At 35.5% G+C, this 14,471-nt stretch overlaps 1 protein-coding gene across 1 annotated transcript; it reads right to left on the bottom strand.

The window, feature by feature from the left end:
- Positions 1 to 990: 990 nt before the first annotated feature.
- ATN (cyclin family) lies at positions 991 to 1,946 on the bottom strand. Its single transcript, XM_078579596.1, has 3 exons — positions 1,789 to 1,946; positions 1,627 to 1,700; positions 991 to 1,544 (listed from the first exon to the last, which is right to left on the bottom strand). Exons 1-3 carry the CDS (start codon positions 1,873 to 1,875, stop codon positions 1,082 to 1,084), a joined length of 624 nt encoding a protein of 207 aa, XP_078435722.1. The 5' UTR covers positions 1,876 to 1,946; the 3' UTR covers positions 991 to 1,081.
- Positions 1,947 to 14,471: the final 12,525 nt, after the last annotated feature.

Raw genomic sequence — 14,471 nt, 5'->3', positions numbered from 1 at the left:
CGTTGGAGGCGTCTCCACGAACAGCCCTACCTTCTCCGCCTCATCCTCCTCCGGAACCGCAAACAGCGGCTGTGCGATGACGAAGACGAATCGGATGACGGGAAAAGAAGCCTCGGTTGACGGCTCGGGAGGCCGTGTCACAATTTGCCGTAGTAGCGGCTTGCGGAAACGCGCAGAAGCCATACTAGATTTACTCTGCAAGAAGGGCTCCACCTCTGAGGTCAAGATCCGAGCCGTCCTCGGCGACAGTCCAGACACCAGCAAAGCCCTCCGCATGTTAGATCGGAGCCATCACGGCCGTTCATCTTCAATCCACCAACTTATAGCGCAATCCAACGACTGTGGTTCCATTTTTCTGCAGGCTCGTGAAGCTCGACCAGGTGAAGCGCTCTGGAGTAGGCGGTCGCCTGAGTCCTTTCTTATACTGCGTAATTTTCAATAATCTCCTTGTTTTTCTTACAATGCCTAATTAACTTCACCCTCGCGTAATTAATATTTCTTTCGCTCTCCTCAGGTCTCCGAATCCGCCGACGGGAGCGTTCTCTAATATTTCTTGCCCTTTCCTGCTATATATCTACTATTTTCCCCCTCAGAAATAAGAATTAACTACGCGATTTAGCGAAATTTTCAAGCGTCTCTTCGCCAGTCCGATCGAAGCGTTTCTTCCTCATTCTACCCAACATTTCACGTTCAATTCTTTTGCAGCCTGGTGAAACGCTTCGTAGCTGGCGATCTCCAGACTTATCACTAATTCCCAATTTTTTATCACAATCGCAGTTATACCCACGCGTAACTAACATTCCTTTTGTAATTGTATAGATCTTTTTATTTCGCCACCGGAAGCTTTTCCTCCTCATTCTACCCAACATTCCATGTTCAATTCTTCTGCAGCCTCGTGAAACGCTTCGTAGCTGGCGATCTCCAGAATTATCACTAATTCCCAAATTTTTTATCACAATCGCAGTCATACCCACGCGTAAGTAATAATCCTTATGTAATTGTATAGATCTTTTTATTTCTTCACCGGAATTAAATAGATAACAATTAACCGATTTCTCTATCGAATTCACACGTCAAATTTTCATGCGGCGGCTGGGGTTGCCGCCTCTCTCTTGGAGGACCGGGTTCTCAGCGGCGACATGGAAACCAACCTCGTGGCCAGCCTCGCCGGGGAAAACGACCGCCGCTGCCTCGCCGGCGCCGCCGCCTTGGATCTCGCCGCCGCCGCCGCTGCCGCCGCCGCCGCCGCCGGGGACTTAACCATGAACCTGTGCCTCTGCCCTTTACAAACAACCGGAGACCCCGCCTTGAGGAACTTATCGTTTGCAGAGACGGCCGGCTTGAAGGTTATCCTCGCCCTGGCCGACCTCACGGGGGGGGACTTAGCCGGGTACGTCTTCTCCCTCGCTCTCTTCGCCCTCATCTCCTTTCCACCGTCTACTCTTCTCGCGAACCCGCTCGCCTCCATTATCTCCGTCACCGTCTCCCCCAGCAACATCGCCGGCAGCGACAAGCTCCGCCACTCTCCGCCCTTGCCCGGCGAGCTTAATTTCAAATCCGAGTCAACTCATCGTCCGGTTAACTTAACCATGGTTAACTCAGGTGAGTAGGAAAAGCGGAGCTAACCTGGACTTTAACGGCTTGTCTACGCCGGCGACGGTCGACTGGAGCTCCTGTAGCCTCGCCACGCATCTCTCCACCTGCGACCGGGGAAGGCGAAGAACAGGTCAGCTCTCTCTCTCTATATCTTAGTCGATTATTCTCTTTCTCTCTCTTGCTTGCTATTACCTTCTTCACCGTCTCTCTCACCACCGAGGGGCTCAGCGGCGGCGCCGCCCGCCTTCTGTCCTTGCTCTGCGGCGTCCTCGCCACCATCCTCTCTCTCTCTCTCTCTCTCTCTCTAAGTTGCGAAATCTCTAGAGGGTTTTTTAAGTGGGGTGGGGAGGTAACGGTCGGATTTTCGGGGTCTTAGAATTGCCAACGGCTAGTTGGCAACGTCTCACGCGTGACGGCGTGAGACGTCGATTTTAAGATTTAGACCTCTTGAATTTAGGATTTGACATAGTACCCTTGTAGAAGTGGATGTGTGGTTTAGCTTTTTTAAGTTTGGAGAGGGTTTTGAGCTTAACCCTCTTAAATTTGGGTATTAGCGATTTTCCCTTCTATGTCTCCAAAAGAGAAAAAAAAGCATGGGAGATTTGCGAATTCTCGTAACTCAAAGAATAGGAGACGAGCAGCAGCGGCCAGCGGCCCGGCACCTTTTTTTTTTCTTATAAAAAACCGCCCAGGATTGCTCAACCGCTCTGCCCCAGAGACCGCGGGGTGTGCGCGAAGGGTGGTTCGAAATCTGAACCTCACCCCGCGACGACCGTGCGACCGGTTAAATTAGTGAAGAGGTTTTAGGGTCGGTCTACAACGGTTATATTTGGGATTTAGCAAATTAATCATAATGATAATGAGCTAAATAAAAGGACTGTTTCACACCCCCCTCCCAATTTATGTTCAAATAGAATTGACAGTTTTATGAATCACCAAGATTTAATGACATGTTTTACAGAGCCAAGATGGAATGCATTGATATCTCATCACCATATTATGGATTTGGCATCTTGAGATATAAATGTAGCATTTTTCCATGCCTTGCCCTATTTCATGTGAGATGAAAATGAAAGACATTTGCATATCATTAAACCCTCCATTATCTGGAGTTTCTTCCAGTTATCCATGAATTTGGATATTTAGGCAAATACCCAATTCCCACTGTCCAATAAAAAATATATTTCCAATATTTTTTCTGTTGAGGTCTTGTCTTTTAAAAATTTATGTTCATTTATTTGTACGCTTTTTTAACGTCACTCAACTTTCAATGATTTAATTGAACAATTAGAAATGATTTTGATGGGGAGAAGATATATGTGAAGTGATTTGAAACAGATCGTTATACAAGTCTTAATTTCCAACAAAGATTCAAACATATTGTCATTACAAAAAGTTTTGTCATCAGTTACATCCAAAAAAGTTTTATGGGGGAATGTATACATTTTAGCTTTCTATATGGAGATGATGTTTGTCATGACTCCATGAATATGATTGTTTTCCAAAGTATTATAGAAAAGATATGCATAAAGATTACCAAATTGAAGCTGAAAACTATAAGCTATAAATAAAATGTGATAAAATATTTCTTCAAAAAAATGCGATAAATTAAAACTACAAAGCGGAAAAAACAGATTAAGTATAAGTATTGTAAAATTTATATCATATTTATGTAAAGTACTTTACAAAATATGTGGATAAGATCACAGATTTAATTGGAAACTTTTCTAGTTTTCTAATTATACTTGAGCTCGCCAAACAATTTTAGAAGAATCTACAAGTGAACTCAAACTTGGTGAGGTAATGTTTCACTGGTATTTAAGTTAATCAATGAAAATAGCATCTTGACTCATTATATAATATGGCTAGCTAGTGTTGAGCAAGGTTCTCCACAATGAATGAATAATAGGGATTTAATGCCTTTTAAATGTTAATTAGGGAATGATAAGAGCTATTTGACAAAATAAATGAATATACATTTATTGATTAAATATACATTTATGGATTAGTTAATGTATATAAATGAATATTAAGTGGGTATGTTGAATAACTATGTTGGGTGAGTTATATATGGATGGATGACACATACAGATGATATGTATTGTGACGCAGCCTTAGCACATGAACGGTGTAGGAACACGACTTGAGTCCACAAGCCTTGCTCTACTTGAAGTAGCTAAGTCCTGAGTCCACAGAACTAGCTTCTCCAACCCTTGAGTCCACAAAGGGTTGTACTTGAATCCACAAGCACACAAGCACTCTCTAACAAAGAGAACACTAAGAGGGAAGAAACAACAGTTTCAACAAGAAAACATATTTCAATAATGCTCAGTCAGGGGTACATGGGGGCCTTATATAGGCCACAAGAAGTGTAGGGTCGTCCATAATGACTGTACCCATGACAAGACAAATCAAAGCATTGAGAAAAACAAATCTCACAAGCTAAAATATAGGATAAGTAGCCTGTCAGGCCTGAGCAGAGATATCCTGTAGATTCTGGGGCCTGTAGAAGCTGTCAGGAGATATTTGTGTGGCTCAAGAAAATCCTGATGTGACAAAACAGAAGATATGCAGATCTGAAAAGTTCGAGCAGAGATCCTGGCAGAAGAAGAATCTGGTAGAGGATTCTGTCAAAAGATCTTGTTAGAGGAAAGCTTGTCAGAGATAATCCTGTCAGAAGATCTTGTCAGAGAAAATCCTGTTAGAGATGATCCTGTCAAAAGATCTTGTCAGAGAAAATCCTGTCAGAGGATTTTGAGGGGCTCTAGGTATCTTTCTGCAGATCCTGTCAGTTCTAGAAGAATCTCCTTCTTAGGCCCCATCTTGCTAATGGGCTTTAGAAGATGGGCTTTTGGGCTACATCATATTGGATGTAGATGGGTAGATATGGATATATGTCGAGAAGATGACGATGATCTTCATGTTGGAATAATAAGTGGACTGCATGTCAATTGCATATTCCACATCTTGTTCAATATTCCATGAAACAATTATATTAATTAGAATTTATGTATGATGCTTATATTTGAAGTCAATGAATACATGCAATGACTAAGTGAATTATGAGGATATCATAATACAATGATCACTAGTCTTTAAACATATGTTCTAAACATTTCTATTTGGAGGACACTTAAGAAGGACATTGAAAAGTTCAAATAGAATATCACTATCTAATACCATTCATATGATGAGTATGGTCGATCCCTTAGCCAATAGTGTAGAGACATTAAGGATAGATATTGGGTACTCTTTAGGAAAAAGTTCATTGAACTGATTTATATGAATGTCTTAATGATATTATACCCATTATCAATCAAGTTGATTCATGTCATAGTTATGTAAGTGGTCATTAGTATTGAGACATCAAACACGTCTTATAGATGGACGATCATGTTTTGACCATGACCTATGAGTCTATAATCAAGAAATTCCAATCCGTCCATTTATGATGCAGCAAAAAGTCCAGAAAGTTGATTGTGTGGTCATGATGGGATCATTTGCCCTTGGTGTTAGAGGAGATTGACTCAAGGAAGATGATGTAGTAAAATCCCTAATGAAGGTAATGGAAATATAAGAGAAGTTGTTCTCTAATGATTTTGCCACACATAAGTACTAACTAGGACGATGTATCTGTTGGGTTCGGTGCCTTGGTTCGGCCATGGAAAACACGTTCCATGGATGCAAAAGCGTGTCCATTGATTCCCAATCAATCTTTAAAACAAACCATTGAAAATATCTTTTGGGGGTACTCATTGCACCCTTGACTTTGCCGAATCGAGATCGTTCTAGAAGTGTCCACGCGATCACTCGGCACTTGGATCTCCACGTCTTCTTCTTTCTTCTTGAGAATCTTGAAGATCTCCTCACCATGAAAACACTCTTACTTGGATGAGTGTAGAAGAGAGTGGAGAAAGGGGGGGGGGGCTCTCGAATGACGCTTGCATGGGTGCTTAAAATGAAACCCCTTTTCCTCTTTATATTTCACTTAAGATTTCTCTCAAAAACCCTCCAAAGAAAAATGTATCCACCAATGCCCTTATGACCTTGTGCGTGTGACCTCTAGGCTCATGTATCATTCTAGTTAATAACTTTAATGGCCCAATAATATTTATTGACCAACCTTAGTAATTAACTATATCAACCTATAGATTAATTGAATAAGGATCAATTTAACCAAATCAACAGGTTAAGTTTCCAGCCCGTGGGGTGCCAAGCTACACCTCATGCTCTAGAAGATACCGAGTAGTCTCGATACTCTCTCATGGAACCTTTATCATCATCGGTTATCGTATATGTACAATCCATCATCCGCGCGAGACTCTCGAACGACTTAGAGCATGGTTTATCGTCAAACCCTAATCCGTCATTCGATTAGTACTGATGCATAACAGGGATCATTGGCGAAAGCCTTCTCCAATATCCTCACTACCCTGGCCAGGGATTTTCCTGCATCATCTTCCTCGAGTCAATCTCCTCTTATACCGAGGGCGGATGATCCCATCTTGACGGCTCAATCATCTCCGTAAGCTTCTTACTACGTCCAATCTATAACTTATCTGAATCCCATCATTAGAGGCTAGTAATTCATAGTCAAAATGTAGTCGTCCACTCACGAGATGTCCTTGGTGTCTCAGGTTAGTGGATCGCTTATACAACCGTGACTTGAATCAACCTGATTGACATTTAGGTATAATACCATTCAGGGATTCATACGGATCAATTCAATGAACTCTTTCTCTAAAGAGCACCCACTATCTGTCCTTAGTGTCGCCACACTAATAGCCACAAGATCAGGTATACTTATCGAATAAGTAGGATCAGCTAGTGCTATTCTATCCGGATAATTCGATGTCTATCTCAACTATCCTCGAATAGGAATATTTAGAATACATGTTTAAAAACTAGTGATCACTGTATTATGATCTCATCATAATTCATTAAGTCAGTGCACGTATTCATGGACTTCATTATAAACATCACACGGAATAATAATGAACGTAAATATTTTATTCAACAAACCTAAACAAACATGATAGTGTGATTGGCTTGACGGCCACATAATATCCATCAGTATAAGGGGTTGCCTATTAATCATATCCTATGTCATTGTGGACACTTTTGTGGATGAGAGATTATACCTACATGATAACTAATAGCATTAAGGGGCATGAAGTGTAGTTTGGCACCCCATAATCTGGTAACTTAGCCAATCAATTGGGTTAAATTGATCATTGACTAATTAACCTATATGTAATTAATAAAGTCATACCAATAAAGGTTAACGGGTCAGTGAAGCCATTAACTTGAGTCACACATGGGCCTAGAGGGTCACAAGGTGCAATAGTTTTGAAGGTTGGAGATACAATACTCTTAAGTTTGGGGATTTTTATTAGTTTTCCAAGACATGGACTTTTGTGAAACTTTTTGGGGACTCTTAAGAAAACATTTTTAGGCAAAATAGAAGGGGCATTTCATTTGATACACTTGCAAGTTAGTGTGAGTGCCTCTTTCTTTTTTTTTTTCCTCTTCCCTTAGTGTTACTTCTAGTGGAGATTAGACAGAGAGGATTTCAGATTTCTAGCAGGAGTTTTTGCAGAAAGGGGAGGAGATATAGTGCTCTGAAGGTCGTGTGGATAAATCTAGAAGCTGACATCTAGATGGCTTGAAGATATTCACTTGAGGAAACAAGAAATCACATATCTGACTCGTGAAAATGTGATGTTTTTTTTTCAAATATGTCTTCAATTTCATTTTTTTCCCTACAATTGAGTTTGAATTCTTTCAATGGAGGACCTGAAACTCTGAACACTAAGATCAAGATTACTCACCATAAAATCATTTTATTCTAACAAGATTCAGGCCCTTTGAATCAGTTTAGAGCCCCTCCACTTATTGTTTGTTTTCTAACTTCAGTCAAAGATGGATACCTAGAGAATTTACTTTTTCTATTTACATAAGAGGTCTATTTATACATCAGATGGTAGTAATGGCAATAGGAGAGGGAGACAAATTCACCAACAAAGTTTTAGCCTGAAACTCTATACTTATCATATATTTTGATTTGAAATTGGATCATTCTCAGCCGTTGGAATTTCTCTCTCCTCGTTAATCCTATCAGAATTACTTAGGAAACACAAAAAATTCAAATTTTATTTTAAATAATTTGAAAAAAAATCAATGTATCAAAATGCTTAAAACCAATAGGAAGATTAAAAATAACAATATCCTCTGCATTGTCAATAAATTCTACAAAAAACATTTCGATGTAGACAATAGTTTTGTTTGCTTGTTTACTGTAAAAAAACTTCAAATATATAAATTCTGATTTGGAAAATTATTTTATTATGACTATCATGTTGGAAACAAAGAAAATTACTGAGAAGTAGAAAAAAATACTTTGATCATTTTGAAAGTAGATTTAATCATTAAAAGTTTAATAACATGCATAAGCATTTTAGTACAAATCAATGTGGAAAGTTAATTATATAAATCTAATACCAAGTGTGTCATCCTCTACATAAATGATTCAAAATATCAATCCCGTTGAATTGAATTATGTGATAAAGGTAGAAGGACATATGCAAATCTTAGCATGTTTATTATTATATTCCCTTTTACAACACTTTGATATACTTTTAAGTAAAATTAGAAAATACATCTAATATTTTAATTAGTTTTTAATATAAAAATCAGATTAGTATTTTCCCCTTTAAAAGAACATGGTAAATTAGGTTTTAAGAGCTTAATTGAAAATTATAAAAATGTAGCTTAACAAGTGAAATGGGAAAATTGTTGCCTAAGTAAAAGTACAACATATTTTAAACATAATGTAATAAGGAATAGATAAATTTGATGGAGACAAATTTTACTATCGTTTTAAAGTAAATTTCCTAAATCAAATAAAATTTTGAATTAAAGAAACTCACTCAAATACCTGTAATAGGAGGGAGGCTATCTCCACATGGACTGGCCTTTAAAAATAGATCTCATGAGTTAAAATTATGGAAAGTAAGATGATAATAATGATGATGAAATAAAATATTTATAATCTGAGTAACAAAAGTGGTAATAATAATGAAGATAGTGAAAAGGGTGTAAGATAAGTAATTAGTACGTGAGAATAAGTTGTACAAGTTAAATTGAAATAAAGAAGGTAGATGTAAGGTGTTTGTAAGATAATATGTTAATTCTTTAATTTCTTAGAATTAATATTTGGATGGATATTAGAGACAATGAGTAACTGGAGAAGGAAATTTGTCTATATTATTATAGTGAAGCAAGATAGTAAGATAGGTATCGGAGGTTATATTTTTAGATTTTAATTAAGATGTTGGAGAAATAAGGTGAAGAGAGATTAGTAATGATACTATGATCAGTGGGTGAGATTCTCAGTATGATTTTTTTTAATTAGCAGTGGATTTCATTTAAGAAAGACAGAAAGATATTTTAATGAAGAAGGCTGATTATGTATGCAATAATTAAATAACAGTATTTATTTTAGTAAGGTATAATAAGAAAGATAACTGAAAGATGTGATGATAATAATTTTTATTTTAATAAGAAAGATGTTATCTACTTTCATATAGCTTAGTGAAGTTGAGAAGTATTTATATATAATAAGAGTTTAAGAGTAAGGGAGATAGAGAAAACATTTCATTTAATCTTAGAAGAGTTTATTGATTTGATACAGAGGAGGATAAGGGAATCTATATAGGACTAATGAGAGTAATTATGAGGACTTTACATATGTATTTATATTATTTTACTTTTATGTCTATATTAGAATAATATAAATCTGGTTTATCTAATTAGGTATAATTAATAAGTATTTTTTAATATCTTTTATACAATGAAATACAAAAAATGGGATAAATTTGGAAAAAACACGGGATACCAAGTAGGTGTTTGTCAAAATGTGACAACAAGGCCGCGATACTAAATTTTGATGACATTCATCTAACTTTGAATTGAACTGAAATTTTTGCAATCCCAATAATCATAAACTTTTGTTCAACCCTGATTAAGACATAAAAAATTTCAGATTCAACCAGATTTGAAGAACAAGTGTTGTGGGCACCAATCGCAGCTACCTAACCTTGATATTAGATTTCCCCTTCTGTTGTCCTCCGTGTTGTTGCAGACCTTTGCCTTCATGCACCCTCTATGGCACTGTCGTGGAGGTGTCACACCCATCTTCTTGCGCGCCTTGTTGCTGAAAGGGTTTCCCCTCGTCAGTATGGATGGCAAATAGAGGGGTCATCAAGCCCCTTTTAAGGCCTAGGAAGGATCTCATGTGGCCATAGATGGCATGGATAAGCCTTAGGGGTCCTCCCTGTCCGTTAGATTACCTATAGTGGGCCCCCTTGGTCGAAAACCACTGCCCGGCAAGAGGAGGAAGGCAACTAGGGATGCAGATGATGCATCTGTCCCTACCCATTGAATCTTATGTGACAAGGGGTAAAATTTTTTGATTTAATCAACGTTTAGTGCATCCCCAAACCATGCCAACAGTCCTGTTTAGCATGCACATCAGCCAACCCAACAGTGATCTCATTCTTAATTCAACTTTCCTGTGGCCCCATCGTCCTCATTAGCCAAGACCAATCAAACGCCTAGTAAACAAAATAAAATTATACAATTGTGTGTGTTAAGTCTCATAGTGTAATATTCCCGAAGAAGATTAAAAGACCTAGATTAAATCGCCACACTTAACTCGACCCATCGTGACACGTGTTTTGGGCCCAGTTGGCCCAAAGCCCAATCATATTTTCTTTCTAATTCTCTTAAGATCACGACCTGATGGGACGTGATCCTTCTTGTTACTTGTAGGCCCTGGCCATGCTAGGCTGAAATAATCAGTATTATATTGATTCCATATCAAAAAATGTTAGAAAATGACAAATATATAAATTCCAAGCTCAAATTAAATTAACATCTCCCTCTTGTTTACGAGATATCACTGTGCGTGACCTTGATATAAGGGGCTTCGTGGGCTGGTATTGTGTGTGTCCACTCCTTCTGTTGTTGTCTGTCAATTGTTGCCTGCATGCCAGCACTCAGCATTTGTGGGCAGGCTTGAGCGCTCTACGTTCGCCAGCCTGCAATTGGATTGAGTGCCACTGCACATGGATGAGCCGTTAGTGCTTTGCTAGACCCCATTTCTTCTTTCTTCTATCCATTTTTTAATTCAAATTTTACTTTAGCCCCTTAAAATATAGAATAACACTAGATATAAGAATTGAACCCATTAAAATTAAAACACATTTTGCATGAAAACAATTGGATTTGTAAAATATACCAAATAATATATTAAAAGTGATCATTCATATAAAAATGGAGATAATATGAGTAAAATGATTCCAACTTAATTTAAAATATGTATAACTTTGTGCCTCATTTTTTGTTCATCAGTTACCAAGTGAAATGGGTAAAATTTGAACCTGTATAAAAATACAAGAGAATAAGGAATAGAAAAAATGAAATAACATAACATATCAATATGATTGGCTTAAATAATATAACATGTAGATTGGTTGAAATAATTCATATAAATGTGTAAGAGAACTGGAGAGAAAATGAATGTACTTTAGTTATGCTTGATTTGAACATAATGATATGTATGCTCAATTCACTAATAATTATTCAAATAAAAGTTTGAAATATTTTTTTTAAAAAATCTTGATCTGGGAAAATATCAAATACATCAATAATATTAAATTTTCCACGGAACACATAAAACTAAAAACTTTACGTATTATTAAAATTCTTGGAAGAAGAATATATATGGTTAATTTTTTTAATAACATGGTAATTAAAAACCTAACATATCATTAAGAAAATCAAGATATGGTTAAAATTTATATTATGAAATGCTTTTTCTTATTACAGTGAAAGCTTAATCACCCTCAATAACTTTTATAAACTCTAAAACACCATAAGGATGATGAACACACGATGAGGGGTTGATTCACGAGGGAGGATGAACTTAAGGACTTGACATCTTATTTAATGAATAAATATGGACGTTCGGGCAGAGGAAAGAAAAAAAAAATAATGAAGACTCAAAATTGAATGTCTTTGATTTACCCTTTTGGGAGGGAGGAGTGATGATGGCTAATATAAATTCAATATCTACATACCAACTTGTCCACTTCTAATAATATTAAATCGACTACAAGTGAACAAGAAAACACCTTTTCACAAATGTGTGGCATTCCTTGATGTGTTTTCTATGCTTGTGGAAGGTAGGATTTCCAGTAATGAAGATAACTGCCTTGTTATCATAGCTTATGTGGCGAAGGCATAAAAGGGGTGATGTCCAAGTTATCTAACATGCATCTAAGCCATATCATATCACGAGCTCTATTTGGGAAGAGGTATATTCCCATAACCCTATTTACTCAATATTTTTAATTTACAAAATTTATGTATTTTTCAAGTTTTATTAATCTCAACATTTCTGAATGTATTTGATGTAATTTATCTTAGAAACCCTAGAAAATTAAATTTATGGAAATATATGTCTAGCTATGAGATAACATCAAACAATTCATGATAATTATGAGCTGAATTAAATTAATTTATCATCTGAAGGTGAAAAAGACCGTGTCTAAATCATCTTTGGTGTAAATTCAATGAATATTATAAACATTCCCTAAGTCCAGAATTATCTTTTCTTGTTATCATTTAGGGTTTTATGACTACCTCACTTGACTCATCTTGGTAAGTAGATTTATTATCAAATCTTCTTAATTAGTAAATAGGAATTGGGAGATTTTAAAATATGATGTGAGGAAGTGATTAAACAGATTTATTATCAAATCTCCTTAATTGATATATTGGAATTGGCAGATTTAAAATTTGATTTATGGAAGTAAGTAAACAGATTTATTATCAAATTTCTTTAATTAATATATTGGAATTGGGAGATTAAAAAATATGTTTTGAGGAATAAATTAAGCAGAAAGAGAGAATTTGGAATGCGGATAAGAAGGAATGACGGTCTCTGAAATCCAAGAGTTAGTCCATGAGCTGGACCTTTTGAATTAAGAATTAATTAAACAGAGTTATTATCAGATCTCGTTAGTTAATATATTGGAATTAAGAGATCTAAAAATTTGTTTTGTGGAATAAATTAAGCAGAAAGAGAGAATTTGGAATATTTTAAGCTCCATAGAGATTGCCCAATTTAGGAGTTTAAGACATCGTCTTACATGCCACCCTTTTTACGAATCTCTTACAATTTTTAATGGACACTCAATTGACCATTTCAAATAGATTGAGAATATGGATACGAAGGAATGGCGGTCTCTGAAATCCTAGAGTTCATCCATGTGCTGGGGTTTTTGAATATTTCTATTTAAATTCCCTCTTACCCTCCTTGATTGATCAAACCTAAGATTTTATGCCCAAATTTTATTGGAGTGGAAAACCTCAGTAAAATCTCATTGTGTTCCATTCTTCAGTCACAGAAGGTCAAGTGGTGTAAAAATTGGAGGAGATCTGTAGGAGAAGCATCCAAGTTTATGATATATTCCAGCTTTTCCAGTCATAATAGTTTAGCATTTTCTAGATTATTGTGAAATTAGATATTCTAGATGTTTAGCTTTCGAAATTCTTCAGTAATGTCCAAAAAAATTTCATATGGCAAAAGTTTTACTGTTTTTTGTCCAAAACACATGTTTCAGCCCTCCGTTGCTGGTTGTTTAGTCTACTGACACTAGCAACTGCCACTTTTAATTTATTTTTCACCCTAGAAATTCTAAATATATCTGAAGATCATAAATCATTTCATTTTGTTTATCAGACACTGAAAAAAATGTTTGATTTATTTAAATTACTATTGAGTTGTGTGATTTCCTTTGCATTGAAAGTGATTTTAGAAAAATATCCAAGAGGCAAATAACTGAAGATTCTCCTTTTTGATACTTACTCTTTGTCAATTCTAGCATTAGTCCATTTATGCTCATGAGGAAATTTAGAACTATTTCTGCATGAATTACGAGCCTAAAATGACATTTTAATTCGTATTTCTCGTTTATCATTCTGTATGGAGTAATTAATATATATATATATATATATATATATATAAATATGAAAATATAATTAGATGATTTACATATAGTATGTATATATTGAAACACATTAATTCTAATATATATATATATACATATTATTCTCTCGCATGCTTTTCTCTTCTTTTTTATATGATAAAAGCTAAAGTAATACACATTTAATTATATTACAAAATAAAATATAGACAATTACCTTTTCTTGTATCCAACATATTAATAACACACACACATTTGTCATTATGCCACGATTATACAAGCATACAAAGTATCTTATATTTATCTTTCTTATCTTTACCTTATCAATATTCAATGCAATATAATATGAAAAATATCGTCACTTCTCATAAAAAGTATTAGCTTTTACTTTATACGTGCATATTTAAACATCATTTCTATAATGGTTATTTACACTATTTATGCTATATTAAATATATTTTAATATATATATATCAATTTAATTATTACAAAATTAAAGCTAATTGTTAAACATTACAAAAATACAACTAACTTTATAATTAGTATACTTATTTAGAAAATTTTTATTTCTTCTTAAGTTGCTTCAGTGTTTTAGTGATTGGATAGTTGGATTGTGATTCGATGATTGACTCTAGTTTTCAATTTTGAAATTAGTTCTTTATTGTGATTGAAACTTGGGGTACTTGCATGCATTTCACTTAAGGTAAATCATTTATTTTATTTTCTTAATTATTTTTTATTTTTAACTATTATTTCCTTTTTAGTTTTATTATCGTAAATATGCGCTTCAGTGGCTCCAACTTGTATAAATACTGAGGATTT

This window comes from Wolffia australiana, chromosome 8 (genome assembly GCF_029677425.1).
Source record: "Wolffia australiana isolate 7733 chromosome 8, ASM2967742v1".
NCBI lineage: Eukaryota > Viridiplantae > Streptophyta > Magnoliopsida > Alismatales > Araceae > Wolffia > Wolffia australiana.
The sequence above is the reverse complement of the archived record's forward strand: the minus strand, read 5'-3'. Positions and strand labels throughout refer to the sequence as shown.